Raw genomic sequence first — 20,719 nt, 5'->3', positions numbered from 1 at the left:
GCTGCTCAAGGACGGCGTGTGTGACCGCTGCCTCTGTTTGTGTGTCAGCTGGAGGAAAACTTGAAAGATTCCCACAGTGGAAATATCAAAAAGGAGAAGCAGAATCTCTGAATGGCGTCCTGGTCCTTGTTTTATATGCAGAACATTATGATACTGCTGAAATGTGATTACTAACAGGCTTAACTTTTCCTCTTAACGCTTTGACATGAGACAGAAAGAGCACAGAACGAGCTGAGAACGACACTTCACGCTCCTACATTTCACCACGTGCTTCTGAACCACTGAGTGGAATAATTGTTTAAGAGTCAGGCTCGTTTACATATTGAGTGCATTTCTTGAGAACGCGGCAGGAAAAATATTAAGAAAACAACATGTGTGGGAGGACGTTTCAGCTGAAAGGCGTCTCTCACTTAATGACTGCCTGTCCTCACAGTCTGAACAAACGCTGCTGGTGTCTGCAGCTGGCACAGGAAACACAGCTGAATATCTGCATAATAATGAGGCAGCGGTGCAGCGGCGGCTCTGTGATGAGTCTCACCTGAACATCAGTCCAGTCAGTGAAATGAGAGGCTGAGGACATGGACTCAGGACTTTGGTCAGCCTCAGCTCAGCCAGTTGGAAAGATGTCTTGTTGAACACAAATTGTTTCTGTCAGCGTTGATTGGTTTGTTTGGCAGAGCTGAAGAGAGGATCATCTGTCCAAATCTGTCCCACTGAGGGACACTGAACATTTAAACTCATTTCAGTGCTGCCATCCCTGCAGAGCTTTCACTCCAGCACAGCGGAGGAGAGCGGAGGTAGTGCTCCTCGCAGTGTTGAAGAGTAGCAGCCGTTCTAGCATCTCTGTTAGCATGCTAACCATCGCAGTCTGTGCGTTTGCAGCTAATTGATCACAAATCAAAGTATTGTCTTTCAGTGCTGACACGTCACCGGTGGGTGGTTTTAATCACCTGCTGCAGAGTCTTCCTGTGCACAGAGCATGTCAGTTTGTGTCCAGCGCCGCTCCGCCATAAGAGCTCATAATCAGAATAACAACTTTATACAGCACCTTTAAAAAGTAGGCTACTCAGAGGTTAAGTTAAGTTAAGTTAAGTTAAGTTAAGTTAAGTTAAGTTAAGTTAAGTTAAGTTAAGTTAACATAAAGTTAAAATAAAAAAACAAAAAAAGCAAAATGTCAGTATAAATAAAATAAAAGCACCAAAAAGACGGCTTCACATAAAAACAAAGCTCTGGAAATGTTTTTGAGAAGCGGTTTGAAAGACGTCACTGTGACTCCGAGCGAGCGGCCCTGATGGCAAAGGAGGGTCACCTGTACCTGAAAGCCTCACCTGAGGGTCTGAGGCTCACATCGGTTTCTGCTGTGCAGCCCTGGGCCAGAACAGACCTGCTGAACCAACCGGAGGCAAGAGGGCGACTTTGATTGGCAGCTTGGTGCCTCCTCACGTTTCCTTCAGAGATGCTGTCGTCTCTGAGCTTTAAAGGCCCGTCTGAAGACGGTAAACAGGTAAAAAACCTGGAATGACCTCCATCTCCACCGATCGGATCAGGGATGCAACTGCACGAATGCATGGTCGGAGGCCATGGTAACCATGGTAACCCCTCTGCACCACATAACCTCCGCCGGAGTCACTTTTGGCTGAAAGCACGGTGAGCGGCGAGGTCTGGCCGCCTGGAGACGTCCACAATAAGAGCACCATGAAAGGACACGTTTGCATTCAGGAAACAGGTTGTGGTGTCACATGGTTTCATATTTGCAGTGAATTATTGGTGGATTATGCTAAAACTAGCATTGTTTATGGACTATACTTGCAGTCAGTAACATAATAATTCATGGTGCTAACAAAGCTTCTGCACCGTTTGCTTTCACTCAGTCTGACGTCGTCCTCTCCTGTTTGGCTGCTTCATGAACTTGTGAAGACAACAAAAACAACACAAGTCAAAACTGAGTGTTTGTTAGAAGTTTACGAGGCCAAAGAAGCTGAAATGAGTGGGAGGTGAAACAGAAGACGTGATGCTCATCCTGACAGCTGAGAGTTGAAATAAATAAAGAAGGAATGAATCTGCTGCATTTAACCCCCAAACACAAGATCCCAAAGCTGTTTGTCTCCTTTCATTTCCACTTTCTCTCTGTTCGTGAAAAATATGGAGCTGTGATGAAGAATCCATCCATTCAAAGCCAAAGAGGAAATGACTTTAACCGGCAGGCGATCTGTTCAGACGCTGACCGACGACTCGGAAATCTAACTGTGGAGATCAGATTCCCTCAGATGATCACAAAAAAGCGTGAATCCTTTTTAAAGTCAGATCAGAAAACAAGTTCCAGAACAGCGAAGAAATGCTAAAAGAAGAGCTGTTTCCGAGGTCAGGAGAGAAAGCCGAGCTCTGCATAAAACATGTCTGTTCCCTGCTCGAGATCAGAAGTGAACCATCTGATCTTTAAATGATGCTCTGCAGGAGGAGACGATTCACCGTGAAACGTTTAATTTACCTGAAAAATCTGAAAATGCAGCTCTGCGACTTAAACACGGTGACGAGGCTCCATCGCAGCGCGAATTATGGTGAAAAGTCAAAACAGGCAGAAGACATGAACACAAAGCAGCTTCTGTCTGGACAACGAGGCTTTTTGGCTCCTAAAGGTGAGCTGGAACATGAATCTTTGCTCAGCAGGAAACTGACGACATGACGGTCGTCGCGTCCGCTGGTGAAAATCTGACTTCTCCATCGTCATGAGGTTCGCTGTTCACAGACAAGGCCAGAGAAAACAAAGCAGCTGTCACATTAACTCCAGGGCGGAGGGAAACGTTCAAAACAGACGTCTGGAGCATTAAGTTTCATCACTTCCTGTCACGCTCGTTTCATCACGCACATCACAGCGAAGGCCTGAAAAGACAGTTGATGAAACTCTCAGACACACTGTAAAACCGATCTGCCTGAAATAATGCAATCATCTGCATTTTAACGGTAAGTGGGTCATTCTCCAGCAGAGCTCAGGGGAGAAACCTTCGTGAAAGAAAGTCTTAAAATCACAGACAGACATTTCTTAAAACAACCGTCACGTCAGAAGGTGTCTTCACCTTCATCTTTAAAGAGCTTCTGTGTGTCGTTTCTCATCCACACTGAAAAGCAGTGAATCAGAAGTCAAAGCTCGTGCAGCGCTCTGCACCGTGAACCTCACAGTTATCTGCATGAAACACATGAAACAAACAAGATCTCAAAACACTGCAGACTAAAAACGACTTTCAACACCACAAATCGCATCATGTCAATTATACATGTGTACCTAATAAAAGGGCCACTGAGTGAAAGAGGTCACACTGCGCAGCGTTCCACAAAAAAAATTAAATATCAGACGAGAATAAAGGAAAAAAGAAATGTGTTGAATCATTTTTCATCTCATATTTATCTGGTGACCCTTTGGAGGGGCCTGACCCCCAGGTTGGCCCCACTGGCCTTTATACTGTATATAGAGAGAGCTGAACGTCGCTCCGCCTGCAGCTGCTCCACCTGCAGCCGCTCCACCACTGATGCTTGAGTTTAAACAATGATGTCAAATATAATGATGTCAGTCATGAGCAGGTGAGAGCAGCACAGGTGGCTCCTCCTCCCAGACCCCCACCACTCTCATACCTGCTGTGTTTCGTTGTAGAGTGTCGCCCCCTTGTGGACTTTTAAAGTAATACTCCAATAGGCTGCTCTCAGCCTGGTGGATTGATTCTGTCAGGCCTTTAATCCTGATAAACAGGCTGTCAAAACACCTGACTGCAGCCTTATCTTATCTTATCTTATCAATACCACAATGAAAAAAAAAGCCTTTCTTTAGTTAAAAAAAACCCTTAAAAATCTAACTTGTGCTAAGCGTTAAATTAATCAAATATTTATTGTTGATGTTATTATTATTATTAAACAATTAAAAATCTTGTTTTCTTCTAATTATGTTAAAAACAGAGTTCATAGAAAGCATCAAATCACACACACACACACATATATATATATACATATATATATATATATATAGCTGGTTGTGGTAGAGCAGATTATCACTGCCTTCACCACTTTTGGGTACTTCGATGTGTAACAGAGCCTCGTGTTTTATAAAGTGGTCATAGTTTTGTTTAAAATATGTAAATCTGCAAAGTACACATAGGAAGTATACCGAGGATGTGTAGTGGAAAAATGAATGTGGTGGAGAAAAAATATTTCGCTTTGACAAGCAGTGGAGTGAAGTATGAACAGGAACAGTACAGTGCAAGTACTTCAAAATCTTAGTAGTCAAGTACAGCACTTGAGTAACTTGTAGTTCCCACCGTGAAGTTGTGAGTTGAAAGTTTCTGGAATGATCTGAGAGTCTCATGTTCTGAACAGCAGTGTCCGTCCTGGACTGTCCTCCTGAGGGTTCAGTGGACGGTCCAGCAGAGACGCGCCCTCAGCAGCCACGCCAACAGTAATATTGTTCTTGTGGGCCGGGCGAGGGGAGCTTTGAGGGGCAGATGGAGAACCTTCCCGTGAGGCTTTGACCTTCGCGTTCGCTCCTGTACGTCCTGGAGTTTTGGCTCCAGATGTTTCCCTCACGGGAAACTTCATCAGGGCAGAAGTTATGCGACTGGTCGAGCTGGTTCCCTCGAGTCCACATCTTCTGCTGAAGCCGTTTCTCACAGCACGGGTGGGTTCAAAGGACAAGGACGACCATCTTAAGTGACTTTATGAATTAATTAAAGCCTGACGTTTGTGTCACAGCTGATCGATCTTCATCCTCTGATCCACTGACCTCCATTAAAACACATCACCACAAACACACACACACTGTAGTTTATTCTGACTCAGTCACACACACACCACAAACACTCACTGCAGCACCACATGTGGATTCATCCGCTGCAGGAAATAGTCCCCTACTAATGCACTACGTCCTCCTGTTTGAGTGATAAAACTGCAGTGAGCAGCTGTTTGGGGAAATTAATGGACCTTTGAAACACGAAACTGAATGTTTGTGAGGAGTTTTAAAGATTCACCTTTTCAAGGAACCAGTGAGGGAAGTCAGGATGCACCGCGAGACGCGTTCTTGATTGAGTCTGTGCATGACGTCTGCTGCCTGCTCATGAAAACGTAGAATTTTTACTGACTGATACTTAAACCTGGCGTCAGCTGTCTCTCTTCATGTTAGGCCTCGAAGCCTCGTTAGCCTAAGTATCTCACCCAGCCCAGGGTGGACACTAACACAAATCCTGGTAAATATTAGCCGAGCCTGGTGGCAACCTGGTGGCAAACAAAGAGCAGCAAGAACCACCCAAAAACCACAACCGAGCACTAATCTCCGAGAAATACACGTCTTATGTCCCTGGTACAGCGTGCAGCCTCAGAGGACTCACATTGGTCTGACGTCTGGTCGCATTTAATGTGGATTTATATATCTGAAAACCAACTTCTGGTGAAAGGTGGCTGAACTTCATTTCTTTCTCGCTGTTGTTGTTGTTGTTGTTGTTGTTGTCTGAAAGCAAAAGAAAATGTGGCCATGACGTGCTGGCAGAATAACTGAGCCACTGTTTGTTTTGTAGGCGTTTGATTACAGATGTGGGTGGCAGCTGATCCCTGTGTGCTCAGTTTTCAGCTCAGTGGGGGTTTATCTTGACTGTGTCTGGGGCACCTGGCAGCTGGTACGGTACTTCTTGTACATTTACTGCTACCTCAGTGCAGTACTGAACTAGACCATTTCACACAGAAAGAGAACTTGAACAGAAGAATTGGATTGGATTGAATTTTTACTCTTTTAAACTAAGCATGTGCAGAAATCATGTGCACAATAACATGCTTTGCCCCTGATGTTCTCAGAAACTCTTTGCAGAACAGCTGAGAGCTTTTTCCAGTTTGCAAATCACAAGCAAAGCCCAGTGAGAGGCCGGCGTGCAGGACGTGTTCAGAGCATTTATTTCCATTAAGTTATCAGTGGCTAAAGCTGTCAGATAAACATACCTCTGACATGCCGTGGTGTGAAAATGGCATGAAAAGAAAATACTCAGATGAAGTACCTCAAACATTTCATCAGTTCAAAGGTGTGAACTGATCACATTTCTGATTAAAGGTGCTGAGTCACCGTTCAAACCTCTTTCTGCAGACTCTCAGCATCAGAACTAATGCTGCGGGTTTTCAGGACTAATCCCCTTCCCCTCTTCTTTCCCACGGACCTGGACGCTGGTGGGCTGTCACATGCTACCAAAGCCCATTACGTGGTCTGCACTGCTGTCCGACTTCATAGCATCTGCCTGAAGCCCCCTTGCGATGCCTTCAGGTGCTGCTTGGAAAATACTCCCTCTGCCTTTCTAACTGAATCCCTTTACTTCAATTTACTGTTTAACGGTAAAAACTGCGAGTATAAACCCCCCTTAAAAACTCATTCTGTCTAGTTTATTTCTGATTATCGATTAATTAACAAATCACTGTCAAATGCGGATTTTACAAAGATGCTGCCAGGTGGCTGTTGGGGTATTACTTTGCTAAGGTGTCTGGAGTGTTTGCCAACGGTACCTTTTTCACAGTCAGCTTGAGCCAAAGGCCCCCCTCAAGAGCTTTGCTGCTTTGCATTTCCCCCCCGGCCTTCTGTGGAGTCTTTAAATTTCCGGAAGGCCTTGAAGGCAGCACAAACCACATCCACTCGCCTTCATCAGCGGACCGAAGACGATCGAGAGGCACCGTGAACCGTGCACACATCAGCCGGGGCGGATAAAACACAGCACTTACGTACACTGTAAGTATTTCCATTCATTTAAAGGCTCGTTCAGGTCAGTTGTGTGGCCGTGCGGAGACGGAGCATGTCCGCTCCGCACGGCGGCGGCAGCGGCTGGCTTCAGTTTCCGGGTTTGCCGTCTTTGTGCACACGGCACCGGGCTGGTGCAGAGCGCATAAACTCAACGTGTTACTGTTTACCTCCAGTGTGTAAATGTGTTTCTAGACGGAGAGAGACACGCATGGCTGCCCGTACCGTGGGAGAGGGATTTTATGTTTTTATGGCCTCATTGTAAACTTCGGCCGAGCCTCGGCAGCAGCACGAGGCCCGAGTCTGGGCCGTAGCCACCTTGCAGATGCCATCAGTCAGCATCCTCCGAGAAATTAAACCAAGTACCCGCTGCTAGCAGGGAGGCTAACCCTGCTAATTCACTGTAACGAACTGAAGAGGTGAGCAAGCTACGACCATGGTAGCATTATCTGCAGTTTTTCCTGAACACCAGACTTCGTTAATTTGTTGTAATTGTCGCCTCAAACGATGAGCTGTGTTTATTTAGCTGCCTAGCCTTCTGAACAGGCGCCCGCCAGTCTGGCTTCATTTTGGATGAGCCGTACGCCAAACCCCATTCAGAAAACCTGTAAGTTTAACATTTTTTCCAATTCAATGGAGGAATACCTTGTTAACACAATAAACCTTTTGTAATCAGAAGCGAAACAGAACAGAAGCTGCTCTTCAGTTCGGTTTAACATCCATTAAACTCGACGCCCTTCTTCCTTCTTTTCTCATCCATCCAAGTGTTTCGGTTTGTGCCCTCAAAGCGTCGCTGAGTTACGGGTTAGTTCAGCCGGCGCGCGGCCTGACCAGTGTGGGCGATCTAATGGGTTTTTTGAATGAGTGTCTTTTATGGTAATCTATCAGAACATCCGGAATTAACCACAATCTGTTAACGCGTCTTCCGTCATTTAGACCAGCTGACACGTGTCCTGTAATCGTCTTTTCCATTGTGTAATAATAACGTTAATTCCTTGAAATTAACCACGGACGTGTTCAGTTTAAGCTGTGTTAACTTCATTTTAATGCATTTTAATTCGATGTTACTTTCTACTTCTGAGTACCTGACTTAAGTTTTGTACTTTTTACTGCACTACAGTTTTTGAAGGTACTCCTGTATCAATGCCCCAGCAGCGGACTTAAGATAAGATAAGATAAGATAAGATGAGACTTTATTGGTCCCACACCGCGGAAGTTCAGTCGTTACAGCCAGCAAGCATTACAAAAACAAAAACAGTTGCAACATATAAAAATGTTTACCTGGCACAGAATAGAAAAACAACTGTGTATTTGTACTTCATGTACAGATTCTAAAAATACTAAATGCCATAAAAATCCTACTTCCATCAAAAGTACTGTTTTTTCTGTCACTTTACAGATAAATATTTGTTCAAAACCACAATGAGCATAGAAAATCTGACCTAAAGAAGATGAAACCTAATAAAAAACCGGTAATAAAAATCCGATCAGAGGCCTTTCTGCCTGCATCCTGAGCACTTTACGTACACTTGCTTATCCTGCTTCTTGTGTCGCAGTCAAACAAACAAACAAACCGCTTAATCCGTAAAGCAAAGATCTGAAGTTGGACCGCCGCGCCGATGCTCCAGTGTCGTAAGTATAAATGTGATTCTAAACATTTTTTCAGTCTCGTCCACAGTTTGACATTCAGTCTTTGTTTGTTCAGTCGCGCCTTCGACAGAGGCGTCATTTTGAAACTGGACTGTAAACTTGACTCTGTTCCAGCTTTTGGTTTGTTTGCCGGGAAGAACAAACACATTCAGGAAGCTTTTGAGAAAAGCTCAGCGTGCCACCTGACAGGTCTGTGACTGTGAGCACACAGCAGACTGTGGCTGGCTGTGACGGCTGTTATTTTAAGGACGTCTGAGGGAAGAATTTCTCAGAATGAGTTTATGTGGAGCAGAAGTTTATCCAGGCCAAACTCCACAGACACAAGCTCTGATTTTAGGTGAAGGAGCTTCGTAATGCAATTTAAAATACAATTTATAATTTATTCAATATTTATACAATTTATAAATTAAGAAAATGTTTATTTTTATTATACTCTTTTGTATATACTTATTGTTTTTCTTATCTATCTAACTAATCTATGTTTTACTGAAGCTGCTGTAAATTGGAATGTGCCTTGCGGGACGAATAAAGGTATATTGAATTGAATTGAATTGAATTGAATAAGCTTCACAGCTTTCATCTTTTTGATTCATTATTTTGTGGCGACCTCATTTCATCACTTCAGGAATGAGTCAGAACGTCCCCGTCCTCTGTGCGTCCTTCATGTTGTCCCTCAGTTTATTGTACTCTGTTCATCAGTAGGTCTGTGAAAAGTCAGCAGTTTTAAACCCAAAGATGTCTGATGAAGTGTGAGCGTGTCTGAAAATGTGTAAAATCAATATGTAAAAAATCTCTATTTTGTCGGATTAAAACATAGTTTTTCTTAAAGGTCAGTTAATGAAGTGAAATCATTGTTAAACGCGGTCCTTATTTCAGCGATTTGTGATTTGAATACATTTAGGAGATCCTTAAAATCAGTCGGGTGTCTGAGCAACAGTCCAGACGTCCAGTGAGATTCAGCTGACTGCGATCAAACTGGAACCTGCGAATGTTTTGAATTTTGCTTGAAAAAAGGGTGAAATGATTAATTTATCATGGAAATAGTTGCAGATTAAATGCCAGCTAATCATTAGTGTGACGACTGGATTCAGCCGTCCGATATCTGACAGAGCGTCGTCTTTTCAGTGTTTGATTTGGAAAATGAATGAAACTGTTTGGTTTTGTCGCTGAGCGGATTGTCTGTCTGTCCCTGTTGTCCCCGCAGAGACAATGGACGGGAGGAAGAGTCGAGCCGCGGCGGCCGTGATGTTGCTGCTCGCCGTGAGTTTGTCCGGCGGCGGTTCGTCCGGTTCGGAGTGCAGCCCGTCCGCCACGGAGGCGAGCAGCACGGCGCGTTTAATGTCGGCTGTGGTCGACTCGCAGAGAGCCGAGCTGAGCCAGAGGCAACACCTGGAGGCTCTGTTCAACAGGTGAGCTGCCAGCCTCATTATCAGCTTGAGAACAAGATTTGCTTGTTTTTTGCTTCGTAAATCACACCGAACCAGCCATTTAAAAGCATCACTCGAAGCGTTTCGCTTTGCACACGGCCCGCCACATTTGTGACAGCTTAGATTTGATCATGTAGTTATGATCATTTAGTACTACGAGTCAGAGGTGGGGGGGGGGGGGGGGTTTAGTTGATGGAGCGTCAGTCAAAAACAGGAAATGACACGCAATTAGCTCTACACACATAGTGGAGGCAGGAAGTGAAGCTGAAGGCAGAGACGGACGCTGCAGGCAGACGTCACAGACCAGATTCAGCTCGTTTTCATTAACTGTACAAATACTTGACCTGAAAACTTCAAACGAATACTCTGTTTACTCCGAGCAGATATGGAGAAAACGGCTCCATCTCTCTGGACGGTCTGAAGCGCCTCTTACAGAACGTGGGCTTGGATGGCATCAGGACCGTCATGGTGCAGCATCACGAGCAGCCAGGCCACCACGACCACCACCATCACCGCCACCACCGCCATGTCCATGAAGACCACAGCTCTCATCACCAGAAACATGCTCACGCCGAACCCTCGCAGCCCAGCAAGTTTCCAAAGACCCCCGAAGTGTCCAAAGGTCAGGACGGCTATCGCAGCCTGCACGACAAGAAGAGCACAGCGGCGGCTCAGGAGGTCGACACCACGGCGGCCTACAGCGTCCAGCTGGTGCTGAAACCCACCAGGACATCTGCTGCTAGGCTGGTCACTGAAAGCCAGACACAGGCTGCTGTTGTCAACCGGGGGGTTCGCCATGACCATGACCACGATCACGATCACGCCCATGACCATGATCACGATCACGCCCATGATCACGATCACGCCCATGACCATGATCACGATCACGCCCACGACCATGCCCACGACCATGCCCACGACCATGACCATGACCACGGCCATGACCATGACCACGGAAATGAAGGTCTTCCTCAGAACTGGAGCGCCGGCGGTGTGGAGGTACGTCAGATCACTCGCCAACAGTAGCGAGGAAAAACTTCCTTTTAACAGGCAGAAACCTCAGGCAGAACCAGACTCTGAGTGGGCGGCCATCTGCCTCGACCGGTTGGGTGAGAGAGGAAGAGAGACAGAGACAGAGAGACAGACATGCAGTCACAGTAACAGTGACAGTGGATGAAATAACAGCAGTAGCAGTTGCAGTGGATGTCAGGCAGGGCCAAGGCAGGAGACGCAGCTGAAATCCACAATCCAGATTCAGCCACTGTCCATGGGAACCTGCAAGACGACAAAGCACAGAGACTCCGGGGAAGGAGCTAAGTTAGTAACACGCCGTGGTAGGACATGAGAGCGAGCAGATGGAGAGGGACAGAAGGACGGAGGAGCTCGGTGTATCTTTGGATGTCCCCCGACAGTCTAATCCTATAGCAGCATAACTAGGGGCTGGTCCAGGACCAGCCTGAGCCAGCCCTAACTATAAGCTTTATCAAAAAGGAAAGTTTTAAGACGACTCTTAAATGTAGAGACAGTGTCTGCCTCCCGGACAAAGACTGGAAGATGGTTCCACAGGAGAGGAGCTTGATAGCGAAATGCTCTGACTCCTGTTCTGCTTTTTGAGACTTTAGGAACCATAAGTAGAAATGCATTTTGGGAACGCAGTGTTCGAGTAGGGCAATAAGGTACTATGAGCTCTTTAAGATAAGAAGGTGCCTGGCCATTTATGGCTTTGTAAGTAAGGAGGAGAATTTTAAACTCTATTCTAAACTTTACAGGGAGCCAGTGCAAAGTGGCGAGTATTGGAGAAATATGATCTCAATTCCTGGTTTTTGTCAGAACACGTGCTGCAGCGTTCTGGAGCAACTGGAGAATATTCAGCAACGAATTTGGGCAGCGTGATAGTAAAGAATTGCAATAATCCAGCCTGGAAGTTACGAATGCATGGACTAGTTTTTCTGCATCAAAAAATATGCCTGATGAGGTGAAAAAAGGCAGTCCTTGAAATTTGTTTTACATGGGAGTGAAAGGACATGTCCTGATCAAAACATGTCACATGACGTTTAAAAATGGAACGCTGCCTCAGTGTGTCTGTCTTTGTCTCCAGTGTCTGAGCGCCTCCAGCATCCTCGCCTCACACGGGATGTCTCAGGAGGTGGCCGTGACCGTCGGCGACTTCAGCTTCCTCTGCCCCGCCCTCCTCAACCAGATAGATGGCGGGGCGTGCCTCCTGCACGGGGACGCCGCGGGACACGGCGAGAGAGGTGGGAGCCCGCTGATGGGTCGAGCCTTCGGTCATTTTTTAACCATAGCGCACTGTGACAAACTCCGTCCAGACCAGAGCAGATGCTGTCACTCTGAAATCCACAGAAATGTCTTGATGTAGTCAAAAAAAGACGGATTCGGTATCTCTGACAATTAATTACTCATGAGACGACAGTCTGCTCGCTCTCAGTGACGGTTTTCAGGGTTTTATTTTGTCTGTCGTCATCCTTGTGAGGCGTCCTTCAGGGACGGCAGAGTTTGACCTTTGTCTCTCCAGTTACTGATCAACAGACAAAACGAAATAAAAAAAAAGAATAAAACTCAGGTGACACGTAATGACTCAGACTGACACACCTGGAGTGATGCTTTGACAATCCAGACTGACCAGTTTATACTGGTGGCGCGGGCCCGCTGACAACAGGAAGTCCTGAGCGGCGTGCGGCGGCTTCACCTGATACACGTTTATTTTCAGGAGTAGTCTGATGTGACAAAACAAGATGTAATCTCTCTTTCGTTTCCAGACCATGAACATGGCCACGGTCACCATGGCGACCACAACGACTCGCACCACGACCACGGCGAGCGCTCGGGCGGAGAGAGCAGCAGGAGCATCGCGACAGGTGAGCTGGCGAATGAGTCTGTGACGCTCACTGAGCTCCTTCTCCTACACGTCTCTGAGTTTAGCTGTTTGTGAGGAAGACTCCGATGAAGTGTTTGACGTGTGTGTTGCAGCGTGGGTCGGCGGCTTCGTCTCCATCACCATCATCAGCCTGCTCTCCCTGCTCGGCGTCGTCCTCATCCCGCTCATGAACAGGGTCTTCTTCAAGTTCCTCCTCAGCTTCCTGGTGGCGCTGGCTGTCGGCACGCTGAGCGGCGACGCCTTCCTTCACCTCATCCCTCACGTGAGTCACTGTCCGCGGCGTCGGACCTTTTTCATTTGACGGCGTGTGAGCAGCGACATTTTCTAATGTTCAGATTCAGGATAAGTTTGATTCACGGCGTCGGCGTCTCTTCTTCTCCTCCTGTGCTTCAGTCTCAGGGAGGCCACCATCACCACCACGAGGACGCCGCCATGAACTTCTCGGAGGGACACCACGTCCACGATGAGCATGAGGAAAACCTGGACGCCGTGTGGAAAGGCCTGACGGCGCTGGGTGGAGTCTACGTCATGTTTCTGATCGAGCACTTCCTGACGCTGGGAAAGATGTACAAGGACAAGAAACAAAAGGTCAAAGTTCGCCCAGCGTCTGTCTGATGAGAACAGAAAGGTTTCAGTCAGAATCCTTCGGTCCTCGTTTTCTTCTGAGGAACTGAGCTTTACATGGAAGAAGCTTTCTGTTCAGTGCTGAAACAATGTCTGAGTTTCTTTAATAACGTTCATTTAAATCTGTGATATTTAGCAGCAGTTTACAGCCAGCTTTGATTTTAGTCTGAACTCTGAGGTCTGACGTGCTCCTTCGCTCTGCATGAAGTGAAACGAGATGTTGTGCCGTTCAAACAGATCCAGAGGAAGTGGGATCAGAACGACAGGGCGGATCCAGAGAAGCAGCCCGCTCTGGAGGAGAGCGACCTGAAGCCGACGGAGGGTGAGTCCAAACAAACACGCCCGAAAAACGCCTGCAGTCCTCCAGCTGCAAGCACAGCTGAGAGCAGATCCAGATGGCGCTGACTGAGGCCAAGGCTCCACGGAGGGACGTCTGACGGCTCGATTCCACCGCCGCCACACGAGATGGCGTTCGTGGTTCAGCTACATCACGTTTTTTTTCTGCTTAAAATACGCATCTAATCTGTTTGACACCGTGCAGAGGACGCAACAAAACGTCTCTGAGGTTTGACGGGTGGAATCCAGACGTGAGACAACCACAAAACTGACCCGACACAATAAACCCTTCGCTTTAGGCGACGACGTGGCCGACAAAGCTTACGTTTCCTCTCAATAAATAAATAATAATATAAATATAATGAAGTCTCGCTGCCACAGGCAACATTAGCATGATATTGATCCATATTAGCTCATCGCAGACAGATTATTGGTGTCTGCGTGCCGACGTGTCGGTCAGCTCCTCGTCAGTTCAGGTGCTTTCTGATTGGATCTTTAAACCGAGCGTCAGTCTGTAGCATCGTCTCTAACGAAGGCGATCCAATGCTGTGTTTTGCTGTGATTTCAGTCTTGTTGTCTTTCTGCAGATGTGGAGACTAACGGCGCCGGGATGTTTGGCGACCACGCGAGCAGCCTGCACGGCGGCGTGGCGGAGGAGGAGCAGGTGATGCTGGCGCCGCAGGTGTCCGTCGTCTCCCCCCAGGGTTACGGCGCGGCGCCGGGTGCTATGGCCTACACCGCCGAGGACTGCGAGAACAAGTGCCACTCCCACTTCCATGACACGGTGGGCCAGGCCGACAGCATGCACCACCACCACCACGACTACCACCACATCCTGCACCACCACCACTCCCAGAACCACCACCCTCACAGCCACTCCCACTCGTACTCGGAGCAGCACTTCCAGCAGGCCGGCGTGGCCACGCTCGCCTGGATGGTCATCATGGGAGACGGACTGCACAACTTCAGCGACGGCCTGGCTATCGGTGAGTGTGTCCCTGTTACTCCTGTCCCGGTGTCCCTGTCTCAGAGGTTAGCGATTTCTTTGCACAAACAGGAAATGACACAAGGCTATTTTTAACCTGAGGTGTTTGAATTATCTGAACACAGAAGAAGAAACGAGCGCTCAGCACTGCTCAACGGTCACAACGAGCGGCGTGTTGACATGAAATGTACGTGTGATGTTTATTGTAACGTCGAAGGCGAAGCGCCACAGACTGCGCTCATCACCTGAAGCGTGGAAAGTGTCTGTTCGACCAGAAACTAGACGGGCCCTCTGGAATGAGGAGGAGGAAGACGAGCTTCAGCTGTAACTAAGATGTGAACTGCTGATTTCTGCTGGCGAAGCGTTCAAGTCCAGTCAGGCATCCTGCAACCATTCACAGCCATCTTTGGAGACAGAAATATGAATTTATATCCTGATGAGCATCAGTTTGAGCAGCTGCTGATTGAACATTTTCTCTATTTTCCAGCCTGAATCTTAACAGTGTTTGCGTGTTTACGTGCTAACGTTTGCTGTGCAGACTGCAGCTTGTTATGAGTTTAGCAGGTGTTTCTGTGCTAACTGTAGCATGCAGAGCGTTAGCTTGTGAACATGCTAATGCTAATGGTGCATAGTTAGAGCTTAGCGGTTGTGGTGACGGTGGGTTTGAACGTCTCCCCGTCGTCCTGCAGGTGCTGCCTTCACCGAGGGTCTGTCCAGCGGTCTCAGTACCTCCGTGGCTGTTTTCTGTCATGAGCTGCCTCATGAGTTAGGTAAGACCTTCCATCTCCAGAGTTAGCATGTAAAGCCCCACGGGCTGAAGTGTTAGCGCTGAACTGTCTTCTCTTCATGTTGTTTGTGAGTGTGTAACTTTGTAAAACTGCTGTGTATCTCTGTCAGATGGGTTCTGAGTATGTCTGTGCTCTGTTTCCCAGGTGACTTTGCGGTGCTCCTGAAGGCCGGCATGACGGTGCGTCAGGCCATTCTGTACAACGCGTTGTCGGCCATGATGGCCTACCTGGGCATGGTGACGGGCATCTTGATCGGACACTACGCGGAGAACATCTCCATGTGGATCTTCGCGCTCACGGCCGGCCTCTTCATGTATGTGGCTCTGGTGGACATGGTGAGTCAACGTTGCCTCACAGACCAACTGCGTGTGGAGCGCAGGCAGACCATCAACACATGTGCAGTACTTCTGATTCCTGAATGGGTTTTTATACGCCGTGTGTATATTTCTGTTTTCTAGCTTGATTAGCATGAAGAGCTAAACGTAACAGTTTACTTCAAGAAGTATCTTCACCGCTTTGGATGCAGCGTAGCAAAGGTGCTGCTGACATGAAAGTCAGAGAGAACTGACGTGAACTGCATTGGGGGGTGAATTAAAAGTTAAAAAACATTAAGAAAAACAAATGAAATGATCACAGAAATGATTCATTACTCTGAGAGTCAGCAGAACTGAAAGTCCTCTGCTGTCAGCAGCGTCTGTGCGACTCGACGGGTCTCCACCGAGTGTTTGACTGATGCTTCAGCTCAGCCTTCAGGACCGCATGGCCTTTTCTGTCTGACACACACACACACTCACACACACACACACACACACACACACACACACACACACACGACAAGTCTTTAAAGGAGGAGAGGTGAGCCGTCACAAACTGCTGCTGTCTGGAAAGCGCAGCACAGCTTGTGTTGTCTGAGGCTGACCTCTTGTGGCCACGGTGCTGCACTGCGACCTGTGAAACACTGAAATCCAATCAGTGTTTAGTTGTTGGCAGAGTGTGGACAGAGCTCAAACCAACAACCTCATAATGAGTTCAGGGCTTCTGAGATGCGTTCAGAGGCTGTCGGTCAACAGATGACTCCAGCATTAACGGCTGCTCAAACCACAGTGTCTCCTTTAAACTGCTCTGTTTCTGGACCTGAGCGATGAACAGGATGAACGTGGAACTCAGACAGACTTCCAGCTGTTGGAAGGTGGATCTTACTCTGTCTCGTTACAGCTAGGCTAGCAGTTTCCCCCTGCTTCCAGTCTTTGTGCTAAGCTAAGCTAAGCTAAGCTAAGCACACTTGTCTCTGTGCTGGAACACACAGGTGAAACTGATATCCTCCTCAGCGTCCCTTCATGCACGTCCTCTTTCTTTGCAGATGCCTGAGATGCTGCATAACGACGCCGGGGACCATGGCTTCAGCCACTGCGGCTTCTTCCTGCTCCAGAACGCCGGCATCCTGCTGGGCTTCTGCATTATGCTGCTAATCGCCATTTTTGAGCACAAAATCCAGCTGGACCTGGGATACTGAAGGAGAGGTGTTCAGGTGCATTTCAGTGTGTCCGTCAGAGGTGTAATGTGTTTTAACGTAGTGTTATGTCTGATTTTGTCCTGATTTCTTTGTGTTAGAAGTATTTCTGCTGCTGAGTCAAACCACATCAGTATTCCAGTCGATTCCCAAAGTGCCATAACCGCCCCGCTGTTACCACGACGCCATGCTGGGTACCAGTTTCCATTTTCAAGTCCCTCCCATGAGTAGCATATGGTGAAGATTTTATATCATAATCTTTGCCAGTTGTCAAAATCTTTACTCTCTGACCACATAATGTTCACATTTCGCTGAAACCATCACAATCTGCAGCAAAGCTGAACAGGTATCGTGGATTCTTCTGCCCGTGTTTCTGACAGCGGGTCCAGAGCTCAGTGTTGGAGGGGCTCCCCCTGGTGTTTGTTGTGGCTCATTGCAGCAGCTAGAAAAACTATTAAACATTTATTAGAGTACTGAGAAATAGCTGTTACATAGCGTACAGCCGTGGTAGTGTTTTTAGTCAGGGGGAGAGAGAGTTACCACCACGTCACGTCAAATGCCTTCCAGGAAAGACGGTCTGAAGATACCGCGTTTGTCTCGGTTCGACATGACCACAAGTCATACGAACAGAAGCAGTGCTGACCTTTGACCTGCCAGATCTAAAAGAGAACAGCCAAACCTGATGTGTGGCGTCAGTCCAGTGAACAGCTGAACTATGGCAACAAAAAGGGGCCCCTCAGCAGGTAGACAGTTTGCTGTAATGTGCTTTTTAAATGTGTTTTTATTTCATTGTTAATGCGGCAGCTCGACGGCGTTCCCGTACCCAGAAACAGTCTGTTACGATATTCCTGCTGTTCACTTTGAATTATCCCAGAGGTCAAACACTCGGTCCAGACACGACCCTCGTGTGTATATGACATGTACAATATCATACTGTGTGTGTATATTTATGTACAATACTGTACGAGTATGTGTTTCATTGGTTTGTGGTGAAGAAAAAACGTGGCCGAGGGGGTCAGGAGGGAAGCGTTCACGAAGGTGATTTCAGCCGCACAGCTCTGCAGTGAACACACACTTCAGGACTTTTTTAGTGGAAATTTTTTTTATTCGGTTGCTGATTTGTCTTGTTTTTGAGGTTGTAATTTGTGGTCGTGTCAAACTAAAATTGGGCACAAAGTGAGAGCGACACGAGACGAGAGGAAGTGTGAAGCATCGGGACAACGTCTGCATGCAGATCAGCTTGATTTTAAGTTCATCTCACAAACTTAATTTACTGGCATAAATTCTGAAGTTTTGTTTTGTGGCGCCATGCTGCCGTGGGCGTGTTTGCCATCAGACATTTCCTCGTTCATTAAAGCCTCACAGTGACGTCGCATTTACGTGAGACCTCAAACTCCTCGCTCTTATTTTCATGTCCTTGATTCTTGTCACAGCTTAGCTGCCGTGTTTCCCTGAGCTCAGTCTTGAATATGGGGGATGTTTTCTATTCAACCTGAAGCTGAAGCAGCTCGAGTCATTTTGTTACGTTTGTGATGCATTCAGGCACATTTCTTTTGTGACTGTAAAGGCAACGCATGTCTTCCTAAATGCACATGTGTGTGTTCATGAAACAGCAGATAGAGTATTTGTATTTTCACCAGCTGTTAACCTTTCAAGCACTCGTCCTCGGTCAAAAGAACGCCTCCACAGCGCCGACTCACTGCTTCAAGTCACTCCATGCAGCACTTTCTGACCTTTAAAAGGTCCTGCGGCCTCAGAAATGATGGAGTCCAGTCTGTGACGTTCTCCAGTTTAAACAAGAAAAAGATTCCCCAAACAGTTTGAAACCATCTCAACAGCGTCTCTGTTATTTTGTCCACCTCTGTATTGAATCACTGCCTGCAGTGACTCCAGGCAGCTGTGATGTTGACTTTGCTCTTTGACATTCCTGAACTCAAATAAACTTTCACCTTCCACAACGCTCTGCCTCGCCCTCTTCATGCCGTTCCTGCACAGCGAAGGATGATTTCATGTGTCCAGAGAACCAAAACTAAAAACTTCAGCAAAACCTACATCTAGTTGAAGTGTCAGCAGTAAAACTACACAAGTATTCTCAGCTTAATGTAGTTAAAGTATCAGCAGTAAAAACATACAAGTATTATTAAGCTTCATGTATTTATAGTATCAGTAGTAAAAGGCTGACTTTTAGTTTTGTCTTCATTTATAATGTTGCATAATAATTTATTTGTTGATTAGATTTTGTATTCTTAAACATAATCTTCAAAGTAACTTGTGACTGAAATGATTAAATAAATGGACTGACGCAAAAAGTGAAATATCTGCCTCTAAATTGTAGTAGAGCAGAAGTATAAAATAGAAGAACATGGACATATTCAAGTACTGAAGCACTGAAGTTCAGTGTCCTGCTTGCTCTCCCGACAGATCTCTTTTCTTAAAGTCTTTAAAACACTTTGTTCACTAAAGGTTTCGTACAATCAGAAGTCTGAATATCCAGAAACATACAGCTTCTACAAGTACTACAAGAACACATAATGTGAGATCTACATATATCTTATTTATATTTTTATGAGCTGTGCATATTGTGCATAATACATAAACTCATGATATTCATTGTCCTTTCTATGTGACAGTATTTCTCAACTGCAATACAACATATGACATTGGAATATTGACAATACTATTTTTATGGCATTTAGTATTTTTATAATCTGTACATAATACTGATTTTCTATTCTGTATACTTTTTAACGTGTACCACTGTGCTACTGTTGCTGGCTCTAACTACTTAATTTCCCTGGTGTGGGATCAGTAAAGTCCACTTTTGCTACATGATATCTAAACTTAAGGAGACCTCACCTGGAAATATCAGCAGACAGAAAGAGAACAACACGTATCCAACAAAAATCAATTTATTATCACCTCTCAATTACATAACATTGACATAATAAAACCATGACACCAGTAAAACCACATACCTACTACCACATCTGATATTGGCATCCGATATCATCTAAGAATAAGCTCTACAAACACACATTGAAGCACTGTCATACTGTGTAGTTTGAACATGGTGAACATCACAGACAGCAGCTTTAACCTGCAAAAGCTACACCAAACCTACAATTTCATTATGTCAAATAAAAGCAACTCTCTTTGTTACCAACATCCTAAATACTAACAAGTTACAGAAACTGGCAAGCCTCCCAAATGCCTTTAATCATAAACCTTTAACATAGATGATTCATAAACATGTATTTTAAGTATGTGTGGCAGCAGTTAACGTCACCAACGCTCCAGCTGGCAGAGATTAGTAAAAGACGTGTGTCATAGAAGAAACAATTTTCCATATTGAGAAAACATTCAGGTTATCTAGACATGACATGACATCTGGGTCAGTGTGGTTCCTAGACAATTAAAAAGCTATGATGAAATTTGGCACAAAGAATTAGTTTGATCTAGCCTATCAGCTATCGAAGTGTTCTGCTCAGCTGCACTTTCCAGTTATTTGTCATCCCTCTGTTTGTCATCCCTCTTCTTTGGGTTTCCCGTCAAACCCAAGGAAATTTAAAACTTTCCTGAGCAAGCCTTTCTTTTCTTGCCTGTCCTGTTTTTCCTCAGCCAAGTCCTCCTCTGTTTTTGTAAGTTTGTCTCGTTTGGCTACTTTGGAGATGATTTTTGCCCGGTCTTTCATTTCCTCCAAAGACTGAATTCGAGCCAGGTAACCTTCTTTGGCCTCTGACTTTTCTCCTTCAATC

At 46.2% G+C, this 20,719-nt stretch overlaps 2 protein-coding genes across 3 annotated transcripts in view; both read left to right on the top strand.

Annotated features, from left to right (window-relative positions):
- The window catches only part of LOC139338735 (zinc finger protein 91-like), a 299,694-nt gene that overhangs the window by 154,996 nt on the left and 123,979 nt on the right, over positions 1 to 20,719 (top strand).
- slc39a6 (solute carrier family 39 member 6) lies at positions 6,629 to 18,923 on the top strand. Of its 2 annotated transcripts, none has more exons than XM_070973667.1 (12): positions 6,629 to 6,739; positions 9,603 to 9,807; positions 10,209 to 10,824; positions 11,924 to 12,080; positions 12,603 to 12,701; positions 12,814 to 12,983; positions 13,115 to 13,309; positions 13,583 to 13,667; positions 14,269 to 14,667; positions 15,356 to 15,436; positions 15,599 to 15,789; positions 16,815 to 18,923. In XM_070973667.1, the coding sequence occupies exons 2-12, from the start codon at positions 9,608 to 9,610 to the stop codon at positions 16,965 to 16,967; spliced, it is 2,346 nt and encodes a 781-aa protein (XP_070829768.1). In that variant the 5' UTR covers positions 6,629 to 6,739; positions 9,603 to 9,607; the 3' UTR covers positions 16,968 to 18,923. The 2 variants fall into 2 exon arrangements, with proteins under 2 accessions (XP_070829768.1, XP_070829767.1); XM_070973666.1 differs by lacking the exon at positions 6,629 to 6,739 and adding an exon at positions 6,863 to 7,167.

This window comes from Chaetodon trifascialis, chromosome 11 (genome assembly GCF_039877785.1).
Source record: "Chaetodon trifascialis isolate fChaTrf1 chromosome 11, fChaTrf1.hap1, whole genome shotgun sequence".
Lineage (NCBI taxonomy): Eukaryota > Metazoa > Chordata > Actinopteri > Chaetodontiformes > Chaetodontidae > Chaetodon > Chaetodon trifascialis.
This window is presented reverse-complemented; position numbering and strand designations above follow the sequence as displayed.

Excerpts from the sequence above, each read along its gene's own strand:
- slc39a6 (XM_070973667.1), top strand. The coding sequence starts at position 9,608 with ATGGACGGGAGGAAGAGTCGAGCCGCGGCGGCCGTGATGTTGCTGCTC. Across the intron at positions 12,984-13,114 it reads TCCTTCACCTCATCCCTCAC|TCTCAGGGAGGCCACCATCA; the intron begins GTGAGTCACTGT and ends CCTGTGCTTCAG. Across the intron at positions 15,437-15,598 it reads TGAGCTGCCTCATGAGTTAG|GTGACTTTGCGGTGCTCCTG; the intron begins GTAAGACCTTCC and ends TCTGTTTCCCAG.